We start from the raw sequence: 26,901 nt of genomic DNA, 5'->3' as shown, positions 1-26,901 counted from the left end.
CAGGTCATACTCCCTGCTTTTGATATACACAACGCAGACTCCCCATACTGCACCTCCCTCCCTGCAGCACACTATTTCTCTGCATCCAAACATTTGGAATGGATTACTGACTGGGCCCTTATGGCCACTGCCCAGGGCAGACAGTGTCGGGGTCCAAAAGACACAAAGGGAGCTTAAATACATGGAACAATCCATTGCAGGTGTAAACATTACATGTACAAACAATCCTAGGATGTGAATGAATAAATTAATTCATTCATTATCTTTAACTGCTTATCCAGTTCAGCATCGCAGTGGGTCAGGTGCCTACCCAGAATCACTGGGCACAAGGCAGAAACACATCCTGAAGGAGGAGCCAGTCCTTCACAGGGCGACACACACACACACACACACCTATGGACACTTTTGAGTCACCAATCCACCTACCAACATGTGTTTTTGGACTGTGGGAGGAAACCTGGAGGAAACCCACGTGGACAGAGGGAGAACACACCAAACTCCTCACAGACAGTCACACAGAGCAGGAATTGAAACCACAGCCACCAGGTCCCTGGAGCGATGTTCCTGGAACACTACCAGTTACGCCACTGTGCCGCAAACATGAATAAATGACTAAATAAATAAAATCAGTTTTATTTGTTTAAAACCAGTCACACTGTAAAACCTACAGCCACTTTAGATGCATACTGGGCCAAAATCATTCTGCTGAAAAACCTACACTGCAGTTTCATACAAGATGAGATTTATTCCACAATTATTACTTTCAGACTGTAAAAAACTACCCTGTTAATATTCATACTGGTTTAATATCAGTCCTGTTACTGCTGTCACACAGTAAAACAAAAATATTCATGCTAAATTAAAACCACAGATCACATTGGTAATCATATATACATTACAGAATGTAAAACTAAAATCTCAAATGTAAAACTAATGCAGCTTCAGAATTACGACTGGGATAGATGCACAATGAAAACAAAATTCATTTATGCAAAGCCAAAACCAAACATATTAATAAAGCACGGTGCTTCAATATGTTTATATATATATATATATATGTATTTATTTACGTATAAATAAACCGACACATTTTATGATGTAGGCCGAAATTGAGCTTCCCCTCCTTCAAAAAAACCAGCATCCGCCACTGATATATTCCTATAAATTCCTATGCAGTGAACCCATACATTCAAGATTTATAGCTAATAATTCTAGTTTATTGTAAGAAAAACCTTGAAAAGTGACCTAGAACATGCTCACTGGCAGAGCTCATGCTGAAGGTATTTTACTGTTTGTTTTTGCTTTATAATTTCCTAAAGTGTGAGTCATAATCAGAGGTAAAGACACAGCGCAGTGTATGTGCAACATTTTACAGTTCTTTCACATTAACACGGTTCTAAATGCTTCTCTGGTTAACGCCAGCCCCCAAAGGGTCACAAAATGCCTGAAAATGGACTCAGGACTGGCCCTAGCACATCACTTTTATTACTCCCCATCTCCAGAAAAGCCCAGAACTGACCCCGCAGTCACACTGCTTTTCGGATATTGGCATTTTATGCCCCCCTTGTGTGAGGAAATGGAGCATTTTAACAGGGAGGGGATTTATTAGGTTGTAACAGGCAGAGAAACAGACCTTTAAGGGTGGGAATGTGTCAGGAGTGTTTTACAGACCCACTGAGAACAGAGAAAGACAAGCACAAACTAACGTAAAAGAGAATGTTGAGATGAAAAGATGATTTGATTCTATACAATCATTGAAACCGCATGCAATGTGAATACAAAGTTAACACAAGTTTACATGCTCTAGAGGTAAACTGAAATGCTATTTTCTTCAAATTTTAACAAACGATCAAATATAAGAGGTCCATAGATTTTGCACAGGCCACATTTTGATTTTCTGTGATGCCCTGAACTGCCTCGCCCACTCTTTTTATCATTGTAACACGTCTCTGTGGTTTTGTCCCTTGCCCCACCCTTGTCCTGTCATTGTTCCCAAGTGTTCCTGCCTTTCATAGGACATATGTTATTGTAGACATCCAGTCTGCACAAGTAGCCCTTGTCGACATAGTTCCAGCTTAAAGTAAAGAACATGGAGGAGACAATTGTCCACATTGCACAATGCATCACAACCACTCTTTTGATAGCAAAATTGGCTGACTGTGATATGAGAATCATTGTTTATTATTGAAACCTGATCAGCCACAACATTTCAACCACAGAGGGATGACGTAAGAAACAACATCTCATTACAATGGAACCTGGCAAGAGGTGGATTATATTAGACTGTAAATATACTGTTAGCTCTTGTTGAGGTGGAAGCAGGAAAGAGTCATGCGTGACTGTGATGGCTAGATGACTGGGGCTCTTGAGATGTTGAGCAATCGGAGTACCTCAGCTATCTATGGTTGCAGTCACATATATTTCCTCCTCTTTCTGTGCTGGAGAATGACTCGCAGCAGTTAGAAGCAGAAAAGCACACTGTCTCTTTGTGTCAGAGGATTAAAGGATCCCACTTTGTTGCATAATGAGCAGAAAAATACATTTATATTTTTAGCCACATTAGCATTTTCATCATAGGATTTAAAGGAAAATTGTTAGTTTTATTGTCTCTCATGCATTTCTCTGCCCTTGTGACCAAATTTGAGTAGATCATAAGCTTCAGTAATCATGTTTTTCTCGTTTTTTTTTTGTGTATAAGAGACTACAAACACAAGCAACTATTGCGACTGCCTGCCTTACGTTTTCCTTCTCTGAATTTTTTTTCCTAGTTTCCCAGTTGAATTTGTGTCTTATTAACATCTGGGTGCAGTATTACTAGTTTTATTATCTGTGATGTGTAGTATGCAGGGAGTATGTCGTTATTTGGGACCTCCTTTTCACTGACTGAAACAGATGTACAGAGCTGTTTAAAAGTGTGACATGGATAAAAATGTCATGGATCCACACTTATTAAAAAATAAAAGAATGTAAACCTCACAGTTATATTCAGAGGTGTGTGATTATTTGTAATACTTAGTTAGTAATGAGCAGGCACCTGATACGCGATCTACTCTACACAGTGATATCTGCTGCATGTTGTTGACATATCAGAACTAGACCATGGCTAGGTGCCTGTGTGCCACACACATGAGAAACAGATGTCACTATGGGAAGAATGCAAGCCTGTGGAGGTGGTGTTAAGCTCTGGCAATTTTGTGCTGGTAAACCTTGGATCCTGGCATCAATGTACTACTTAAAATTAGTTTCAGGACAAGTACATCCCTTTAAATCAATGCCATTCCTTAATGGCAGTAAGCCATGCTTACTGCACTCATCAGGATGCAATCTGATCAAGCATCAGTTGGATGTCCTAGAAAAACAGTTCCATGAGGTCCCACCACGCAACTTACAGGACATAATGGATCTGCAGCTAAGAGGTTAGCATTTGAATTGCTGTGGGCTATTTTCCCTATGGCTTCCTTTCCTCAGTTCTAAGAGAAAATCCTGTACAACTCCTACTGTGTTCAACACTTGATATACCAGTGTTAATACCACAAGATTAAGTTTGGTATACTGCTGACTGGGCAGCATGTTGGCATAAAAGGTAGCATCGTTGCCACACAGATCCAGGGTCCTGAGGTTGTGGGTTCAAGCCCTGCTTGGAGTGACTGTGAAAACTTTGGTGTGTTCTCCTCGTGTCCACATGGGTTTTCTCTGGATGCTCCGATTTCTTCCCATAGTCCGGAAAACACACCCTGGTACGTGGATTGGCTACTCGAGTGTCCCTAAGTGTGAGTGCATGACTGAATGTGTGAATGTTCCTTCCTTGCGCCCAGTGATTCCGGTTACAGATAATGAATGAATGACTATTGCTGACTTGTTTTGGATCTGATGAGCCCAGAACCGTCTAACATTGTTGCCCTGTGAAGAAAAACATTCAAGTTGGGATCATGGTAAAATGGGTGGATTCAACTGCATCTGTAGTAGTGGATACCACTCCAAATGAGAAGGGATGGATCTGGCCAGGGAAACTCAAGACATCCAAAATAAAGATATCCACACTTTTTATTAAATAATGTATAGTTCAGGGTGGCACAGTGGCGCAGCAGGTAGTGTCACAGAGCTCCAGGGGCCTGGAGGTTGTGGGTTCGTTTCCTGCTCCGGGTGACTGTTGGTGTGTTCTGTCCGTGTGGGTTTCCTTCCAGGTGGAAGGAAACCTCCTTCCACAGTCCAAAAACACACGTTGGTAGGTGGATTGGCGACTCAAAAGTGTCCGTGAGTGTGTGCTGGATAAGCGGTTACAGATAATGAATGAATGAATGTATAGTTCATATAATATTTGGCTTAATCTTCTGTAGCCCATAGTAACAGTGAGAGGCGTTCTTCTCCTTATTACAGGTCAGTAGAGCATCACAGTGATTTTGAAGCTGGAATTTTAATGTAAAAATACTACCTAGTGACGTACTGTACACACCACATAATGTCAATGTTTTGGGCAAGAAGATGCTGCTTTGCTTTAAAAACCCTACAGTGAAGAGACGAGTAGGCAACAAATGGTATCAAAGTTTAAAATCTGACTGTGTCTTGAGTTTCCACCCCCTTTTTTGATGCATTTGTGTAATTTTAAATTATTAAAATGTCTGAAGCTCCTCCCACAATCTGGGCAGTAATATGGTTTCTCTCCAGTGTAAATGCGCTGGTGAATTTGGAGCACACAGAGGAAACCTACGTGGACACAGGGAGAACACACCAAGCTCCTCATAGACAGTCACCCGGAGCGAGTCTTGAACCCACAACCTCCAGGTCCCTAGAGCTGTGTGACTATGACACTACCTGCACCTACTACTACACCTTGCCGCCCCCAATAAATAATTTTTATCATCAAAATATAGCAAAGAGTATTCATGAAAATTGTAATTCATTTTTAGATTTTGTCTACAAAAACACACATGAAGTGTAGAATCAAATAGCTTTGTAGTGCAAGCCCTGGATGTGTGAAACCACTTGTTTGAGTTTTTAGATCACTGTTCCTCAATGAACCTGATTCTAAAACAGAAACAGACTGATATTTGTTGGACTGTAGAAAAGAAAAAAATGTTCATATTATTTCTTTGCATATCCATGTTAAACTTAGTGGAAATTAGATAAAAATTTGAAAAAGCTGCTGGGCTCTGTCTCAGTAGGCTTCCTGCTCCCTACCCAGTGCACCATTCACAACATTTAAAAACAACTTTTATCCTATATAATGTATTATATAACTAACAGATCCATCTACGTTTATTTCTAAGTACTTGTTTAGAAGCTACAGTCTCAGTACTGGCACAATATATGAAGTATTGGGTAATTTGGAGTTTAAACTGACTGCGAGGGTTTTTTTTCTGTGCTGTGGTAACTGAGCCATTAGTACAGAGACAGCGCCACCTCCAGGACTGTAGCTGGGTCTAATGCCTAAAGTCACATTAGAGAAATAGACAGAAAGACTGAATGAAAATTATGTTAATATACAGGCCACTAACACAAATAATAAAATGATGTCGTGGAATGTGACACTCACCTTGAACGATAAACACCAAGTAAATATTTATTAACCATAGCAGTAGTTTTAAATTACATGAAGGAAGTGTGCTTTTCCTATTAGTTTGTGACAAGACAGACACACAGGCATCATGTTTAACACAGTTTAATAACAATATATATATAAGAAAGTAAAATCTAAATACAGTGCAATCTGGACTGGCGAATTGGACACTTTAGAAATTTAGATTTCTCATGAACTGGGTCTAAATGAGTAGCTGGAAGGAGTGTACAACAATCTCCATGACTGATAATTTCTTAAGAAGCCCCTATAGGTCCGCTCCATTCAGCTTCCCAGTAAGTGTGTCCACTCACACTCTTTCTGCACAGCACCTGGAGGTAAGGGTCAAATCTCTCTGGATTGTCGGAATATGTCTGAAACTTTTCATTGCAGGTCACCATTGTGTTCCCTTTGAGAGATGAAGATATTCATTTTTGGGATCCAATGTCAGTTCACAAGAGTCTGAGGGTAAGACATCAAATGAGTAAAACACAATGTAACATGCTATAAATTCACTAATCATTTAAAAGTAGTTGGACCATAAAATCAATGTTTTGCTCAATAATCTCTATAGAAAATGCCAAAAGGATACTGAGAAAAAGAGACATACATTGTAGAAACTTTTCTCTGCTTTGGGGTTCAGGCAGAGGTGTAATCTGGATTTATTTCACTATGAAAACACAAATACAAAACTGTAGTTTAAGGCAATATTTTGTTTCCAAAAGGCAACTTTATAGAAGGAAAACCCTTCAAATTTTCAATGGACGGCGGCACGGTGGTGCAGCAGGTAGTGTCTCAGTCACACAGCTCCAGGGACCTGGAGGTTGTGTGCTCCGGTTTCCTCCCACGGTCTAAAAACTCACGTTGATAGGTGGATTGGTGACTGAAAAGTGTCAGTAGGTGTGAATGTGTGTGTGTGTGTTGCCCTGTCAAGGACTGAGTGTATTCCTGCCTTGTGCCCAGTGGTGCTGGGTAGGCTCTTGACCCACAGTGACCCTGAACCAGATAAGCAGCTACAGACAGTGAATGAATAAATGTAATGAAAGTAAAAATATTGTATTCCAAGTCATTTTGGAGCATTTCCATTAGTACATCATTACATTTTCACGCAATGTAAAGGACTCAGTGCTGTGTTCACATGATGTAGTAAACTAAAACTCCACAAAAATGAAGTTACTGTTTTTTTCTTCAGACAGTGACAATTTAGTACCCTAAGTGGATTTTCTGAACCCAATGGCTAAAGAGACTTTGCAGCATGGCTAAATAAATTATCTTCCCTGGCTTGCTAACCAGGAGTCTTAAAATCATGACTAAGGAGTATTTCCAGGCCAAGAAGTCAAAACACATTCCACAAGGCATCTTCCAGTGATCACAATTCAAAAGGTTTTATGCCACAGCTTACTATTCATCACAGGCCCAATGGCTGAAAGACATAACACCATGCCCAATGAGTCTTCCCTGGCTTGCAATCCAAGAGAGTGTACCCTATGGCTAAGGAGATTTCTTGGGCCCATAGATCAAAGGCCCCCTAGAGTAAGAAATGTACTTTATGGCTAAGAAATCTTCCTAAGCGCACTCTCTGAGAGACTATACATTGTCTGAGGAGTGTTACTTTGCCTGCCAATAGCTGACAACCCCAAAAGCTGACAGATTTCATAACATTTTCAACACTTAAAAGCAATGACATGCCCCCTTAGCTCCAAATACAAAAATCATTCATTGTAATATCATGATTAAAGTTTTCTGAGCAAAAAATGTACTTGAATGAATGAAAGAATGAATGAATTAATACACTCCAGAAATCTACCTTGATATGTTAGCTTTCTGAATTCCTGTTGACAAAACTCTTCCACTTTGTCCCTCAGCTGGGACACAGACTTTGTGATGTTCTCAAAAGAGAAGAGAGGACCAAGAGTGATGGAAGGTAAGTCTGAAGAGCCAGGGTTTTATAAAATTCTGATGATGTTTCTACACCATTTGCTAGCTTTCCAGTTTGTTTGCATGCTCAAAACTGGTCTAATGTGTCAGTAAATGGCAAAAAAAAGTGTTTCAGTCTGGTATGCTAGGTGAAACACTGATGAAATACCAGTGTCAGTATATTGGTAAAAAAAAGTGGCTCGGTCAGGCATGCTAGGCTTCCTCTCTCTGCTCATGCAAGAGAAATGGCAAAGAGCCCTCCAAATACTCCAAAGAGCACATGGCAAAGAGTGCTCCAAACATGAAAATAATTTAAAGAGATGCGTACACTGCTTTATTCCTGCTCCATAGGTGGGTAATATTTACTTATTTTCTTTACTTAAGGTGGAAATGTCTCCAAAACCTTGATACCACTAATTGCATGAAAGTAAATACAGACTGAATATGCTACAAAATTAAACAACTCGAGTAACCAATGAGCTTCTGTTTTAATTCAAACACTGAATAAAAACTTACAGGCAAGTTCATCTTTAGCCACATACAAATAACAATGTTTTTTCCCCTCTCTAACATACCATTCCATCTTTAAAGATGTAGAGCTTTTGAACATAAACAAACCAGAGAAAACAACATTTCCCCTCAATTGTAAACATTTCCTGTAACTCACATCCAAGGATATACAACAATAAGCCTATTTGATTTTCCTGAAATATAAATACTACCACATGGTAAGTCATTTACATCCTTTACATAGATTCCTAGTTTGACCTTTGAACCATCCATAGTTCCAATCTAAGACCAAGCGGCCTTTGTAGTGCAAGTTGTTATTATAGAATTTCAAATTACAATTTTTAAATGGCAAATTCCCTTGACGACTTACTTGGTAATCTAAATATATTTTCATTTATTAAATTTCCGTGAATCAACTACATACATTTTAAAGCACCGTAAACAACCAAAACATTGCACTGATGCAACAAAACCAATAAAACCTATAACATTATCATCATTATCTGTAACCGCTTATCCAGTTCAGGGTCGCAGTGGGTCCCGCAAGGCGGGAATACACCCTGGAGGGGGCGCCAGTCCTTCCCTATAACATTAGCACCAGTTCATTTTGAAACAAGGCATGATGCAACATAACACAGGTGAAAAGCAGTTAATTTTTTTTATTATTTTTTTTTAAATATTCAGCCCCTGTCACTCTCACTGGATATTATAAAGCAGGAAATATGTGTTTACATTACTTCTATATTCTGAAGTAGCATGTTTTGTCAACTCACAAATTTATCATAAAAGACATTGCTTTTTAAAGGCGATGTCTACGGTTGTGGGGAATTCATTTATTCATTCATTGCCAGTAACCAGTCATCCAGTTCAGGGTCACGGTGGGTCTGGTGCCTATCCGGAATCACTGGGCGCAAGGCAGGAACACACCCTGGAGGGGGCACCAGTACTTCACAGTGTGACACACACACACACACACACAAACACACACCTATAGAAACTTCTGAATCATCAATCCACCTACCAACATATGTTTTTGGACCATGGGAGGAAACCGGAGCACCTGGAGTAAACTCACTTGGACATGGGGAGGACACACCAAACTCCTCACAGACAGTAACCTGTAGTGGGACTTGAACCCACAACCTCGAGGATCCTGGAGCTGTGTGACAGCATAACTACATGCAGCACCACATTGCCACACTCCCATTAAACACATTTTCTTTTTCTCTTCTGTTCTAAACTCACAACCTTCTTCAGCTCCAGGCATTTGTGCTGAATTTCTGTCAACTGATAAATGTATTTTTTTAATGTTACCAGATTGCCCTCATCTTGTCTCCACACTCTCTCTTGCTTTTAAAGGTCTCAAATTTATATTGAATATCTATCTAATAACCTTTCAGACATGTTAGGGCTAGCAACAGCTTGCTACTGCTTCACACACATCCGTACCAGGTTAGGTGACCTGTTCATGGGTTCTTCAGCCTGCCACCACCCACACACACACCCCACTCTACTTGAGTATTTGAAGCATTATTTTGATCCAGTTCTGTTTGCAAATTAAAACAATTTTTAAACACATTTCCGTAATAGCACTTAATCAAAAATGACTAAGAAATGTTTGGTCTTAACCTCAGGAGTATGAACATGTTGATGAGTTGGTAGCAATGATGCCCCACGATGGAGTTCAGACTGGCCCTCAGAGTTCCCTGAGCTTAATAACGGTCCTGAGCCATTAATTTCAGCAGTTTACTGAAGGACATAATAATAATAGTAAATATAAAAATATAATTACTTATTTCTGCCATTGTAACACATTGAAATACTGTTAAAAACAAGCTACAGCTTTTTAATAACACATAGAATTACACTACAAGGGCATTTAGCTCTGTGTTACTTCCTACACTGAACCCTGTGTATACAATTAAACGAACAGGAAACAGCACATTTTGACTAGCTAAAAATATTTCAGCATGTGTTTGTTACAGTGCTGTTTCAGCCATCTAGCTGGTCCCCTGTTAGGTGTTTTAAACAAAGGACAGCTGGCTGTCCCTGGGTAAATTAGTGCTGGGTATCAAGCAGATGCCAACATTGCATTCAATACATATTTCCAGACTATTGCAGTTTAACTGTAGATAAATGCTCAATAATTTCTGAGCCAGGGCGGCACGGTGGTGCAGCAGGTAGTGTAGTAGTCACACAGATCCAGGGACCTGGAGGTTGTGGGTTAAAGTCCCGCTCCGGGTGACTGTCTGTGAGGAGTTTGATGTGTTCTCCCCATGATGTGTTCTACCCGGAATCCTCCGGGTGCTCCGGTTTCCTCCCATGGTCCAAAAACACAAGTTGGCTGGTGGATTGGCGACTCAAAAGTGTCCGTAGGTGTGTGTCACCCTGTGAAGGACTGGCACCCCCTTCAGGGTGTGTTCCCGCCTTGCGCCCAGTGATTTGGTTTCAGACAATGAATGAATGAATGAATTTCCGAGGTGCCTGCTCAGAACAGTGAGGGTGTGTCTGAACTCTCTATAGCAACATAAACATTGTGTCATCTGAAGTGATAATGAGCAATACTGATGTATGAGACATAAAATCATTACTAAATCTGAATGTTTTTAGCAGACCTGAAGTCGAAACCAAATGTATTATCAAACTGTTCAAATAAAAAAAGGCGAAATGGTTATACAATCTCTTATATATCATCATACTTGAAACTTTCTGTGCCACTTCATATCACATTTATCATAAAACTAACAATTGTTGCAAGTGTTGTTATATAAAATAAGTTCTGGAAAGCAGTGAAAGATTATATAGAGATCATATTACATACATATACCACTGGAACCAAAGCGTTTCGTATTAGGCAAACGGGGTCAACCACAATTTTTGTAATTGGGGATATTACTGGCCAAAAGAGTTGTTGTGTTTTCATGGAAACAAATCAGTGTACGCGACATATCTTGGTGAGTTCTGCCCAAAATTATGCATACCAAAAAAGTATTCATGCTTTCATCATATTTGGGGTCTATTCATTGATTTTTTAGACTGTACAGACTTAACTCAAGTGAATTAACGTATGTTTTCCTCTAAGCTTTCCTCTACAATTAAATGTTAGTGTAATATCCAATCCCTCCCATGGTCCAAAACCATTAGTAGGTGGATTGGCGACTCAAAAGTATCTGTAGATATGAGTGTGTGAGTGAATGTGTGAGTGTGTGTTGCCCTGTGAAGGACTGGCGCCCCCTCCAGGGTGTATTCCTGCCTTGCGCACAATGATTCCAGGTAGGCTCTGGACCCACCGTGACCCTGAACTGGATATTATCTAGCGATATTGTTTGTTTTATAATTGGGTTTCAGTTATTGTTATCTTACATATTTTTGTCATGAATATCAATAAGCCAAACCATTTGCACTTGCATCCAGCCTCTTTGACTTAGTCTAAGAATATACTTAAAGTTTGTATTTAATCCCAAGTTGTCATTTTAATTCACATGTTCTGGAAAGTACATGCAAATATGGAAAAAACTTAAAACTGAACTAATACAAAAGAAGTGAGCACTGGCTTTCAATTATGTACACACAGTTTGTATAATCTAAGTACGAGAGCACTGTTCAAAAGAGGGGAAACGGAGTGTATTTTTTTTAACAATAGGCATAGAGCCTACTTGGAATCACTGGGCGCAAGGCAGAAACAGACCCTGGAGGGGGCGCCAGTCCTTCACGATTCAACAGACACACACACACACATTTACTCACACATTTACTCACACCTATGGACACTTTTGAGTCGCCAAAGTCCCTGGAGCGGTGAGACTGCGACACTACCTGCTACGACATGATTTTCACAATCATAATCATACACAATATAAGATGTAAACTATCCTATGCCAATCCATTAGAGATTCACAGAGGGCCCGCCCCACTCTCTTCCTACCCGCATACTTTCTATTGTTCCAATCCTACAGCTACACCCTAAGTTTGCTGTGGCCGTTTATGATACGATCAGCAACCATCTACGCTTAACATCTACAGTTACTCATTAAACCCATCACATGTACCCAAACCACCCACTGTATCACTAGCTCTTCACAGGGGTCTTCAGGTAGGCCCCTCCCCTCGTCAGTGTTTAATTAAGCCCACAACACCTCCAGAAGGCTCAACAGTGAAATCTGGCATCCCAGACCCACCCCCTTCAAGCCAGCTATACAGTCCTACATTACCCTTGACCCTTCAACAACCGTAAAACCACAATGGTGTCTTTGGTGATTAAGGCTGTACCTAGCCCCACTGGCACTGTTAATGCATGCTCAGTGCCACCAGTTCCATGTGAACTTTACATGCTATATTACCAACAATCCCAATAGAATCCTTACTGTGCATTTTCCCAAGTAATCTGTGCTCTCCTTATGCACAACCACTGACTAGACTTTTCAGCTGTTTCTAATAACTCCTAATAACTGCCTTTATGATATCGACTAGAAGTCCTGAATCATCGATTTCAATTAATAAAAAGGGCTTTACACCCCTCTTGCTGACACTTGACTTTTGGCATATGGACTTTAAGCTCATATGTGGCTGCTCCAGAATGTCCTATTTATTCATTCATACATTATCTGTAACCATCCATCCATCCATTATCTGTAACCGCTTATCCAATTCAGGGTCGCGGTGGGTCCAGAGCCTACCTGGAATCATTGGGCGCAAGATGGGGAATACACCCTGGAGGGGGCGCCAATCCTTCATAGGCCTACACAGACACACACACACAAGGACACTTTGGAGTCACCAATCCACCTACCAACATGGGTTTTTGGACCGTGGGAGGAAACCGGAGCACCCAGAGGAAACCCACGCGAAACACGGAGAGAACACATCAACTCCTCACAGACAGTCAACCGGAGCGGGAATCGAACCCACAACCTCCAGGTCCCTGGAGCTGTGTGACTGCGGCACTACTTGCTGCGCCACCGTGCCACATGTCCCGTTTAACTTAATGCATTTCTATAGAGATTATACTCTATAAGCTGTATGTGCTCTGAAAAATCTCTCGACAATTCACTGAATAAGCTCATTAGAAGTGTTTAGGATTCACTGGCAGTCAGCTCTTTGACTGTTATTTTTCCCTGTGAGATACATGCTGCCATTCATATCACTTGTGGACAAAAACATACATTTTAAAGCTGGGCAATACAGCAAAAATAGAATAAACCGACACGGATATACAATATTCAGCCGACTTTATTTTGGAATTCAACATATGTAACATTTATTAGCTTGGTTCTGCCTTGCTAACGACTGCAATCTTTCTCAGCCTACAGTGTATTTGAATGGGAAGATTCTGCCTATGGCATTAATACAATCATATCCTCTCTGACACAAACTAGAACGCTGCCTCTGAACCATCCACAACAGGAAAGAACACAGCAGTTAAAAACCTCTCTTGTTTTGCTGCCTCAGGAGGCTTTGTTTGTGATGGCTATTCATAGTGCTCTGCTATTTCCGTTGCCATTGTTGTCTTTGTGGAACAGTCGCTCAAACTTTGAAACAGCCAAACCAGGCCAGGAAGAGAATCCATAAGAAGAGACTGAAGAGTTTTGTAGCTTATGAGTATATTATAAATATCCACAGATGTGCTGGAGATGGAGGATTGGGCCATAAAGGAATCATCAATGGACCTGAGAAACCTTGAGGCTAAAGTTGGAATGAAGACACCCAGGTGTCTTCTGCAATGGATGCACGCTGACGTTCAGGATTATGACATGCTTCAGCCTGAACACCTCCCCAGGGATCTCATTATGAAAATCAAAACCTTAAAACTTGAAATGGTGAGCATATTGTTCCATTTCTAAGAGATTTTCTGTACAGCCAGTGCTTTGATTACACTATCTATGTAATGTGCAACGAAAGATTCAAGAACCTGCAAATACATGAAAGGGGCATTTTGACCTAAATCTAAACATTAGTATGATTTTTGTTTCTGGAAAAGGCAAATTTAATATTTGTTTGTCCTCTTAAATCTTTATTTAACAGACAAAAGTACGAAGAAAACAATGTTTACCCAGTTAACTGTATATTGTAAATATAAACAAAAGGGTAACACTTTAAATTACAGCTGGCTAATTACTGGGTAAGTACAGAGTAAGTACCTATACTACCCACATATTTCTAGTATGCTACCCTTTACTTACTCATTACTTATTTTATCTTATGGCTTACTTAACAGGTACTCTGTACTTACCCAGTTTTGTCTGACTATAATTGTAGTGTTACCAACAAATTAAAGTTAAATTTGATGCCTCTAAAATGCTAAAAAAAATTGGGACAGAAGCATGTTAGCCACTGTGATTGTTTGTTTGTTTTTTTGCCCATTCTTGATGTCATCAGTCTGCTGTCATCATTGTCTTGTTCTCCTCTTCATGCTCATCCACTTATGAGGCCACTTTGTTGTATTATGTGAAGAATGAAAACTAGCATTTTCTTGCTGAAATAAGCATGGAATACCTGGGACAGGGTGTCCCATTGATGTCAGGATGTGTGTATATTATATACAATATTATGTATGTAGCTAGTAAAAGTCCAAAATTATTTGCAATATGTGGAGCTTTTTGTTGAAGCTCTAACACATTTGGTACAAAATGATGAGCCACTACCCCTCTTTGCTTTGTTGTTACTGATTCACCTGTTGTGGAATGCCTTTAAATGGTATAACATGAAAAATCTATAAATGCTGTACTTATTTTCCTTTCTCAGGTTTATTTATGTTATTTATTGAGTATGTTGCAGGAATCAGATTCCACATTTGTTTATTTACAGGGTGGGACATTTATATGGATACACCTTAATAAAATGGGAATAATTGGTGATATTAACTTCCTGTTTGTGGCACATTAGTATATGGGAGGGGGGAAACTTTTCAAGATGGGTGATGACCATGGCGGCCATTTTGAAGTCGGCCATTTTGGATCCAACTTTAGTTTTTTCAATGGGAAGAGGGTCATGTGACACATCAGACTTATTGTGAATTTCACAAGAAAAACAATGGTGTACTTTTAACGTAACTTTATTATTTCATGAGTTATTTACAAGTTTCTGACCACTTATAAAATGTGTTCAAAGTGCTGTCCATTGTGTTGGATTGTCAATGCAACCCTCCTCTCCCACTCAGGCTAGCACAGGCTTCCAGTATCCGTAGTTTCAGGTGCTGCACATATCGTATCTTCACAGCATAGGCAATTGCCTTCAGATGACCCCAAAGATAAAAGTCTAAGGGGGTCAGATTGGGAGACCTTTGGGGCCTTTCAACTGGCCCACGATGACCAATCGACTTTCCAGGAAATTGTGCATCTAGGAATGCTCGGACCTGACACCCATAATGTGGTGGTGCACCATCTTGCTGGAAAAACTCAGGGAACATGCCAGCTTCAGTGCATAAAGAGGAAAACACATCATCATGTAGCAATTTCTCATATCCAGTGGCCTTGAGGTTTCCACTGATGAAGAATGGCCCCACTATCTTTGCACCCCATATACCCCACCATACCATCAAGATGTGCAGCACCTGAAACTATGGATACTGGAAGCCTGTGCTAGCATTTCTCCTGCGGTGTTGCTATTAGTGTGTGAAGAGTGGGAGAGGAGGGTTGCATTGACAATCCAACACAATGGACAGCACTTTGAACACATTTTATAAGTGGTCAGAAACTTGTAAATAACTCATGAAAGAATAAAGATACGTTAAAAACAATCACACCATTGTTTTTCTTGTGAAATTCCCAATGGGTTTGATGTGTCACATGACCCTCTTCCCTTTGACAAAACTAAAGTTTGATCCAAAATGGCCGACTTCAAAATGGCCGCCATGGTCACCACCCATCTTGAAAAGTTCCCCCCCTCCCATATACTAATGTGCCACAAACAGGAAGTTAAAATCACCAACCATTCCCATTTTATTAATGTGTATCCATATAAATGTCCCACCCTGTACTAATAAATACAGTCAAGTTGGTGAATTTGGAAACCTTTTATTTGTACTTACAACTTAATATGATATATAATATATAATATAATATAAATGTGTTTTTTTTTATTGAACATTTACAAAATGTTCCAGAAGTGGGATTAGTATTTCTCACTCTCAACAGTGTGTCAGAATGTAATGTCTTATTCACTTTGCATGTTTTCCTTTATCTGTGTTTTCACAATAAAATAACATACATAAATTGTGAATGATAACCTAGCTATTGACTTTAAATGTTCTCAACTGGGCACTAGGAGGGAACTCACACTGGAGGGGATGCCAGTCCCTCACAGGTCAACATACACTCACACCTACAGACACTTTTTTGTCTCCAATCCACCTACCAACGTGAGTTTTTTATTATTGGACTGTGGGAGGACACCGTATCACCTGGAGGATACCCACGCAGACACAGGGAGAACATACCAAACTCCTCACAGACAGTCACCCGGAGCGGGACTTAAACCCACAACCCCAGAAGCCTGGAGCTGTGACAGAGACACTACCTGCTACGCCACCGTGCCGCCTTTTATGATCATTTTACAAAAAAAAAACACATTTAAATATTACTACAGAAATTGACAAGTGAGTCTTCTTATTGTTGCCCTTACTCCTTTGTGTTACAGAGAAATTTGCGCTCTGCAGATGTGAAAATCCTTCAGCAGCTGGAAGCTCTGAACGATGGGATGGAATGTTTGCGATGGCTGTGGGAGGAACGCAGCCCCTCGATCAATCTGACCACTAGCCAGAGCAGCCAAAACACAACCTTGAACCCAAACTATCAGAGCATTTTGGATCTGGAACAAGAAAAACAAAATCTAACATCAGCAAATGATGAAAATGAGACTGGAGAAGACTCAGTCAGCTCTACGATTAAACCAGAGCTTCATCATGTACAAGCTTTCGATAAAATTATAGCAAAGGAGTCCCAGAGTAAGATTTTAGACCTTAATGTCAACGGTGGTGAGACATTTCAGAACAGGCAAAGTGACCCAGAGCTCAGTGGAGGGCACCTGCTGGGTTATGATATATGTTGGCATTGGGTGGAGAATGAAGATGATGTGATTTTCCTCTAATGGATCAGTGCCTGTCTAGCTTTTCACAGTGCTATCAAAACACATATTGCTCCTGGGAAAAAAACATATAATTCTATTGTGGATACTGAAAAAAGGTTTAATGTTGGACAGGTGGATGGTGGAAACTCTTGCAGACTTCAGTACCATTTTTCACAGATGGCAGGAGATACAAGTCTATGAAAGAAGTAAGAGGAATGCTGGTAGACTTATGGATGCAGTGTTTGGTTTTGGTTGTATTGTTAGTGTGTAAAGAGATCCTTCTACGCCATTCTCACAAACTACATTTCTGATTTAGGTATAATTTAAGGGTTCAAAATAATTCAATATTTTTAAATGCGGCAGTTGATTTAGCATTGCCAAATGTTATTGATGATCCTGGATGAACCAAAAAGCCAGCCAATTGTGGATGAGTGAAGTTAATGTGGACTCTGGTTTATCAGAGACGCTGTAAAAGAACTGAGTTCCCGCCCTGTGATTCAGAAACATTCATAATCTAAAGAAGCTGGACACTCTGTGAATGGCATCAGCTAGGAGAAGAGGAAACAGACTTTCATCAGCTGAAGCTTCATTTTTTCTCATGGATTTCCTTTTCAGACAGCCTCTTGGTCCACAGAAGTTGCTACTATACAAACACAAAGTCATTACGCAACCATGCCAAGGGGCATTCCATTCTACAATTACCATTTAATATGTTGTAAGTCATGTTTCTCCCACCTTCAATATATATCAAAAAAAGGGTGTATTCCTATGCTGAAAAATAGTGGAAGATTTCTTCCTTAAGACCGGTCTGACCACTGTAGGATGTGAGCAATCATGTTATACCACAGATGAAAAGATTATTATATTTTTATTTTGGCTCAAGTGTACTGTTAAAATGAGTTGTAGGTGATATAGGATGTATTGTAAATCAGGCCAGGATGATCCTATGACCTTTATGGACACATGTTTGGGAGCATGAGTTTTAGAAATTCTTTTAAACCAGGTAACTAAGACTTACTCGGTTTAAAGTTTGTTCATACACACCTTGCTAGTGTGCTTTAGCTCAGTGGTAAGGTCTACATTAAAGACTGAGTGATTGTAATTATACACAGGATGAGATGTAAAATAGCTTTTGCTAGTCCATTAGAGCTTCACATAGGGCCCAGCCCACTCTTTTCCTATTAGCAACCACAACACTAGCTTTACAGCTCTACCATACTTTTAACGGTAAATCCATACTGGTCTCCCTGGTGACTAAGGGTGTACAAAACCACACTGGCACCGTTAATGCATGCTCAGTGCTACCATTTCCACGTGAGCTTTATGTGATACATCACTAATAATCACAATAACATGACAACACCCCACTCACCCACTCTGTCCTCCATGTACCTAAAACATGCCCCCCCAGCCATTCCACATTTCCAGTTTCAGTGTTAACTGGAGGAGCAGTCATACAGTCTCACACTGAAGGAGTGTCTGCACTGAGGGTAGCTGTAGATTAATTTCTGATCCCAGCAGTCATTAATACACCCCAAACAGAAAGTGTGTTCAGACTGGACAGATTAACTGATCCTGGAGTGATAACCTGACAATTTTCCTGCAATTCTACTGACTGTGAAGCTACACTACATTCAAATGGAATAAAGTTTGTTTGTCCCTGAATTGAAAAATGGCTATTCCCCTGTTCTTTTTTTTAGAACGGTCTAAAATAGTATGTTAGCTGTATAGATCACCCATCTGTCCTTAATATCTGGCCTGTGTGTAGTCAAATATGTACAAACAAATAGCCAAGATAAAGTTCTTTTGTAACATGTTGGGCTCTGGATCATCAGTATAGCTTCAGTGCATCCTGGCAAAATAATAATAATTCCATCAAAACTATGAGTACAAAGATTTGTTTTAAATATCGTGGGACTCCCACATTGCACTGCATTAAATGCTGGAGAATGCTATACCGCTTATTTCAGAATTGCAGGTCTATTTCAAGTATTCAAACAACCTTTTTTATTTTCAGAGAACACACTTTAAATTTAATGTCTGCAGTATTTGCTGATCTTAAACTTGTAACATTTAAAACATTTATTCTGAAAAACAAGGTACTAACAGAAAAATCCATCAACTATTTTACAGACAAATTGGGTGAAATATACATAGTCAACATATATTACCCTGTATATATTACATAAAACCCTGTTTTCCCTAAGAGAACTTTGGTTTCTTGATCTATTCAAATTTGGTTGTAATAAGATTAAGGTTTATTTAGTGTGTATTTTGTCTAAAAAAATTTCATGTAGTAAGAAGGGTAACGGTGACACAGCTTTTGATCAACTTATTAACAATACAATATATCTAATAATCTAATCATTTTTTAAATGCAAAACCCTAAATAAACAGTGTTGACACTGATGATAATAACAGAGTTGATTACCCATAGTTAAAAGTCAAAGAACTCAAAAATTTTAAATCTTTTTAAACTGTTAAAACTATCCATTATCTGTTTAATATTATCCATTACCTCCTTGCAGGGTCAGCATCTCACCATGCCCTGTATTGCCACTGCCTTTCAGCTGCTGATAGGGTTCTCTACCGAGAAACAGAGATTATTCAGTTTCCTTAATCTGGAATTGTATACCAAAAATGTACACTATACATCAAAGCTGAGAATACATAATAAACACGAAATAATGCAAAATGCTTAATTAAAATATAATTGGGAACATTTAACTTATTATTGTTAAAGTTGACTTTTTTCATCATTTTGTGCTTTAACTCCATGTGCTAAACTCAAACCAGCTATTACACTGCAAGTATGAAAACAATATTTCATGGAATTTCATCATATTATCATTTTGTTAAAACTGAAACAGAGATTTACAGAAATATCACAATAACAGAGTTGACTAATTATTAATCTACTATTGGCGCATCCTCAACATTTTATACAAAATAATGAAAGTGGAAATGTGACGTACTTCAATGACGTTCAGAAGATTCCAACTAAAGTAACCGACATTACTGGGTGCAGGTCACATGATTTATTTTTAGAACAAATCAGATTTATATGTGGTTTTAAAGCAGAAGTAAAGGAGTTGAAAAAAAAATTGGGACAGATATAAAACAGTTTTCTATTAATGCTATTACATACTAAACACAAAATATAATTTCTGTTCAACTTATTTTAACATTATTAATAGAGTTAATCCAAAAAATCTGACAATTAGAATAAATTATTTCATGTTCATTCAAGTTCAATGTATGAATCAAGGATGGAAAATATTTAATAATGTGTGGGTTGGAAGTCATTTATTTAATATCTTATGTATAAATTATGCCTAAAATATATATCAAACTAGTTCAATGTTTAATATCACCCAGAGTGGTAAATGTAATTTTAACATGAAATCTCTTCCACACATTAGCTGCATAACAATGCTTGCTCACCCATTCTGACTGTGCTGGGAGACTTTCACAGCTTTCTTGTATTTGACGTCCCAACATAGCTCTGGTGAAAATTTAATAGAAAGAGGACTAAATTACGATATCACAAATATATTATTGATAACAAGAAGGATGGACATTTTGGACACACATGAATGAATGCCTCCACATTACTGAAACATTAGTGATGATTGTGGGACAAATGCTTTGTAGCTGATGCCGTGCCTGGTCTTGTCTCAACAACTCTGTTGGTCTGTGCCTATGATTTTATACCATTGTTATGGATGGAATCAATTCATAATATTGAATGGGAGGACTATTACTTTGTAGCATACCATTAAACTACCGTCAAACTATGCAGCACACCATTACAAATTTCTTCCCAGCAACAGCCATGAAATAATAAATATGACCAATGTTCACAAAACTATTTTCGAATGTCCTAGTATGTCTCAGCCATTCAGATTTTAAATTGGGAACTCTTTGCTCCTAGTACTGATTTGAGTCTGCAGTCGGCTTAAAATAATCATTCCAAATGTAGAATGAATCTAAAAATATTTCACTGGGTAATTCTTCTCATTTGACACAGAGTCACAGAAAGATAAAATCCTTCTCGCTGCACTATTTTCCTGGGGTTTTCTGAAGTCAAAATGAATCATCTGCTAGTGATTTGCTAACTGCATGAAAACAATGCACATGACAAAAACGAAACATTATTTTGTTGCCGTTTATTTTTTTAAAGAGATTCCTATAGGTTTTTGGGTTAAAAATATGGAGGCAGTGTGTACACACCCTGAGCCCTGAATGCCTGCTAAACAAGTCAGATTATGATATTTCTGCACTATGCCACATACAACAATATCTACTGTTCTCCAAAGCAGCCGTTAAGTTGTAAAAAGCCTTTAATGTACACTTTATTTAAATACTTAAGTTCCATTAGTGTTTTTAGGGAAGAATATGCTTTTGAACAGCTTTTCTATTGTTGGCCTATTTGTGATTTTAATTCAGTTTTAAATAAAAGTGGCTTAATAAATAACTAACATGTAAATACATGTGTAAATACATTTTTAGTGCAAATGCTTTTATTTAATCTTATTAACTAACACTACTAACAGCAGCTGCATTAAATAACTTCTTCAATTTAAATCTTGCTGTAATTGCAAAAGTGTTATTCACTGTTTTTGCATTTTTGCCATTAAATCCCTGTCTCAAGCATTGCTACACCTGCAATCTGTTCAGGGCTGTTTCTACAAGTGTAGTGTTTATGACTCCAGAGGATGTCATATGCGTTTCTCTGCTTTGTCTGAATCTAAGTGAGGCATTTATACACAGATCATATAGAAGATTCAGTAATCATCTTTCAAACGTGTTTTATTTTAGTGTGAAAAAAAGAGACTACAGACACAAGCCACATATACATTTGTCTCAGTCTTTCCCCCAGTTTATTCTGATCCCACTGTCCCTAAAATTTAGTGGGGTGTGGAACAGAATTGTCAAGGATGCTTTATCATTAGTGTACAACTAAATTATTCCTCTAGTTTGGCTTAATGTTTAGTAAAGTCATTCTTGTCTGAAAGTGAGTGATCAGGGAGAGAGGTTTCCATGCCACAGTGAAGCTGTGGACCAAGAGGCTGTTATCTCCCTCTTTTGCAGAGGGTTTTCTGTGCGGACCACCAGTTGTCAAATAGAGTTATGGCACTTTTTCATGGTAAAATGTATTGATTTTTCCTTCACTACCGTTTTAAATTAGATTACTATATAATATTAATATAGAACAATGTTAACATTTTCAGCATAACTTTATACGAGGCCTACTCTTTATTGTATCTCTTATAGTTGTTGGTAATATTTGTATTAGTTTATTTTCCTGAATAAATGACTTAGTGAAGTTTGAGGAGATTTAAAACTAGTTAGATATCGTACACAGGACATTAATCCGGGTGGTGGATGGTGGACCAGCATTTGCCTACAGAGGGGCCGACCTTTTTAAGCTAGTGGACCGGATTACCCCTGATAGCAAGGAGACGGCGGACCACTGGTGATTAAACAGAATTTTAGACAAAATGCCACATTTTAGCACTTTTCCATTCACAGTCCAATTTACATTTTTTCCTTCATAGTTTTTTTGTTATTCTTTATAAATAAGATTAGTAAATAACTTTAATCCAGCACAGTGTTCAACATTTTTATCATACTCTTTTTATATCAGGCTTATACTCATTATTAGATCTCTCATAGTTGTTGGTAATATTTGTATTAGTTTGTTTTCCAGAATAAAAGTCTCTGTGAATTTAAAATCTGTCTGAGGAGATTAAAAATGAGTTATATCCTGTTGTGTGCCAGCCTTTTTATGCCAGTGGACCGATATACGCTCGCTGTCTGGGACTGTTTAATGTTGTATTTGTCTTCAATTTACATCTGACAGACATTTTCACTTCATCTGGATCTGAATCCCACATTGGCAATACAGCTTGAGCCTCCTCAACTCAGCCAACAAAAGCCTAAACAATGCTGAGAGCTTTGGCCATGGCCTCGTCGTCCCTTATGGCCAATTAACCACCCAAATAAATGAAGGTTTAACTATCCTGTATTCCCAGCGACCTCGCATACCCCGGCTTCATGACAGAGGCGTATGTAGATTTTGTTCGTACGGAGTGGGAAAGTAGCCCGTGATTGGTTGAGGTGGTCATAGTCCCGCCCTTTTGACCAGCTCATTCGTTTAAAGATTTCCTGAAGAGCAGAAAGGGAGCGCGACTTCCGCAGGCAAAACCGAAATTAACCGAAACGCGAGGAGAGAGGACATCCGGAGAACAGCAGGGTGAGTTTATGTCTGACATGAATAACGCTCAAAGAAATGACACACGTGTTATGCACATTAACATACATTGTAGTTCTGGTCACACCTCTGTAACACGCACGAGCAGATACGCACGTTCATCGACCCTCTGTAATGGAGAAAAAAGGGGGTGATCTCTGTATGTATAATGCACACTTGTCTGAATATTATGGTCTCCTCCTTGTTTCTAAACTCACTGCACAGTCTCTCAGTTCAACTAACTACCTAGGAGTATTTCTGCAATTGTAGACGTTAGCCCATATGTTGCTGTGTATTCATTGTTAGCCACCTTTGACGAGTTCTTCACCTGTCGGGACCACCACAGAGCAGGTATGATTTGATTAGTGGATCATTCTCAGCAAGCGCTGCACTGACAATAATGTGGTGGAGTTGTGCTATTATGTGTTGTGCTGGTATCAGTGGATCAGACACAGCTTTGTTGCTTGAGTTTGTAAACCCTTCAGTGTCACTGCTGGACTGAACATAGTCCACCAATCAAAAATATTCTGCTATATATAATTCAAATATGTAGATGCTTTACAAACAGAATGATAGTTTTTCAAGCATTTATTTCTTATTTTATTTCATTGCTTACTGCCAATGAAAACCCAAAAGTCATTATCTCAGAAAACTACTGAACAGTATGTACAGTATACGCACTTATTACTTGGTCCCGGGTTCTTTTGCATGAATTACTGCATCAATGCGGTGTGGCATCAGCCTGTGGCACTGCTGAGATGTTATGGAAGCCCAGTTTGCTTTGATAGTGGCCTTCAGCTCTTCTGCATTGTTGGGTCTGGTGTGTCTCATCTTCCTCTTCATAATACCTCATAGTTTCTCTATGGGGTTCAGGTCAGGCGAGTGTGCTGGCCAGTCAAGCACAGTGATACTGTGGTTATTAAACCAGGTATTGGTACTTTAGGAAGTGTGGACAGGTGCCATAAAGCTTGTCAGCAGAGGGAAGCATGAAGTTCTGAAAAAATTTCCTGTTAGACGGCTGCACTGACTTTGGACTTGATCTAACACAGTGGACCAACACCAGCAGATGACATGGCTCCTCAAACCATCACTGACTGTGGAAACTTCACACTAGACTCAAGCAGATTCGATTGTGTGCCTCTCCACTCTTCCTCCAGACTCTGGGACCTGGATTTCTAAATGAAATGCAACATTTACTTTCTGAGTTGTGGCCCATGTTCTGGATACTTTTGTGTGTGGTGGCTCTTGAAGCACTGACTCCAGCAGAAGTCCACTCCTTGTGGACCAAATCTCCCCCAAATTTTTGAATGGCCTTTTCTTGACATTCCTTTTGAGGCTGTGATTTTTGCCGTTGCTTGCGCACCTTTTTGTGCCACACCTTTTCCTTCCTTCCTTTCCATTAATATGCTGTATACAGTAGGAGGGTGTCAGTGACTGCCTTCTGGACGTGTAGCCTACTGAAACATACTAATGGGCCATTTTAAAGGTTTAGAAAACCTTTGCAGGTGTTGTGTGTTGATAATTATTTTTCTGAGATAATGACTTTTGGGTTTTCATTGGCTGTAGGCCATTTTAATCAACATTAAAAGAAATAGATGCTTGAAATAGATCACTCTGTTTGTAATGCATCTATATAATGAGTTTCACTTTTTGAATTAAATAAATATTTTGATGATATTATATTTTATTGAGATGCACCTGGTGGACCAACTAGGTAGAGTACGTAGGTTGAGCCCTAGTATTACCACAGCCATCCATGGAAGTGTAGGACAATCCTCCTTCTCCTCCATCACTCAACATGATGCACGCCAATGTGGATAGCTAACGTAACAAAATTTGTGGTTAATGTGTTTTTCCTAGGTATGTTGAGCTGTCCAGTGATGTTGCATTAGTGGAAGTTCAGCAATATGTAGTACAACTTGTAGTATCATGGAGGAAGTTCATATTAGCCATAACTTTCACATGATGGTAGCATCTTGTGATAGAGGGAAAACCCCATATCTGAAATTGGGTGGAAAAATGTGGATGAATTCACATAAGTCAACACAAAAGTAAATACCTAGGTAACATTTGTTCATATTCACACACACTGGAAAAAAGCAGTCAAGGAATCCACATTTACTCAGTTACACTTTTACCCATTAATTTAGTCTGTTCTGCTTTTTATTTTTGGTAGCCATATGTGTTGCGTTGTGTGGCAATTCAGAGATGTAACGTGGTATTTTAGACCAAACGGATACAAAAAAGAGAAGTAGATGACTGAACACATTTCAGTTCCTATACTGAGATATCCTGGATGTACTAAGAAGTTTCACTGCAGTCCTATCAGTTGTCCATCACTACTCAAGTTGTCCTTTGCTTCTTTAACTTTATTGATTTATTTAACCAAGTAAAAATACTTTCATTTGAATATGAATTTAAGCTACATTTTTCATACTTTTTCATTGTATTTTACACAATATCTTACTTAACCTAACCCTAAACTCTGTTTTAACAAACTTTCAGCGGCTTCTATTGAGTGGCATCTTCAGTATCATTCATTGCTACTAAGCCTTAAGGCTCCATGATGGAGCCTCATAACTCTAGCAGCAGGGATGGAACCTTTGACCCAAAGTGAGTAATCTGCTGTCATTTAGATACAACACTAGGATTGCACCTGCAAATATCAGTCTCTAAGCTGAGTCTTCCCTGTCAGAAAAGACTTTACTTTGCACATACACTATATTGCCAAAAGTATTCGAACTTGAGTGACATTCCATTCTAATCCATAGGGTTTAATATGATATAAGCCCACTCTTTATTTATGTGAATTTATGACCATTCTACCAGAAGCCCATTTGGGAGGTCAGGCACTGATATTGGACGAGGCCTGGCTCACAGTCTCTGCTCTAATTCCATAGGTGTTCTACAGGGTTGTGGTCTGGACTCTGTCCAGGTCAGTCAAGTTCTTCCACTCCAAATTCACTCATCTATATCAATGGACCTTGCTTTGATCACTGGTGGACACTCATATTGGAACAGGAAGGGTCCATCCCCATCTGTTCCCACAAATTTGGGAGCATGAAATTGTCTAAAATCTCTTGTCTAATTTCACTGCATCACTGGATGCAGATGCTTGGCCAAACCTGTTCCATGAAGCTCTCCTTACAATGTTATTAGTCACTCTCATTTGTTATAATACCACTGAGAGTTGACTGGAAATTTTAGTAGCGACTAAATTTCATCACTGAGCTCCTGAGAATGACCCATTCTCCCACCCTAGGTGCTTGGGTTTATACACCTTTGGCCATGTAAGTGATTGGAATACCTAAATGCAATTATATGGATGGGTAAGTGAATACTTTTGACAATATAGTGTACATCTTTGGTCATCAAAGTGCAAACAGTTTAATTATACATTCAAAATTTCAACAATGGCATTAAAGGATCACTAGGTAGTGTTTTACCTCAAATATACAGCTTCAAAATGATTTCAATGCTTTACTGACCTGTTATAGGCATCAGTGTGAGGCTGTTTTAATTACACTCATCTCTATTAAAAGATGTCTCTCTAACTATAGCCCTCTACTGGACTGGCATGATAATGCAGCCGTTTTATCTG

At 39.1% G+C, this 26,901-nt stretch overlaps 1 protein-coding gene across 1 annotated transcript; it reads left to right on the top strand.

Moving 5' to 3' along the window:
- The first annotated feature begins 6,860 nt into the window (after nt 1-6,860).
- On the top strand, nt 6,861-17,065 carry LOC136707293 (leucine rich adaptor protein 1-like). The gene is made up of 4 exons (XM_066681279.1): nt 6,861-6,919; nt 7,420-7,478; nt 13,601-13,797; nt 16,616-17,065. The coding sequence occupies exons 1-4, from the start codon at nt 6,861-6,863 to the stop codon at nt 17,063-17,065; spliced, it is 765 nt and encodes a 254-aa protein (XP_066537376.1).
- Nucleotides 17,066-26,901: the final 9,836 nt, after the last annotated feature.

The sequence above is a fragment of the Hoplias malabaricus genome, chromosome 9, assembly GCF_029633855.1.
Source record: "Hoplias malabaricus isolate fHopMal1 chromosome 9, fHopMal1.hap1, whole genome shotgun sequence".
NCBI lineage: Eukaryota > Metazoa > Chordata > Actinopteri > Characiformes > Erythrinidae > Hoplias > Hoplias malabaricus.
Note: the sequence above shows the minus strand (reverse complement) of the source record. Positions and strands in the feature narration are given on the sequence as shown.

What these genes read in the sequence shown, in the direction of transcription:
- LOC136707293 (XM_066681279.1), top strand. Translation starts at nt 6,861, where the DNA reads ATGACTAAGGAGTATTTCCAGGCCAAGAAGTCAAAACACATTCCACAA. An exon ending in ATTCCACAAGGCATCTTCCA is followed by an intron (nt 6,920 to 7,419) that starts GTGATCACAATT and finishes TTTGTCCCTCAG; the next exon opens with CTGGGACACAGACTTTGTGA. An exon ending in AAACCTTAAAACTTGAAATG is followed by an intron (nt 13,798 to 16,615) that starts GTGAGCATATTG and finishes TTTGTGTTACAG; the next exon opens with AGAAATTTGCGCTCTGCAGA.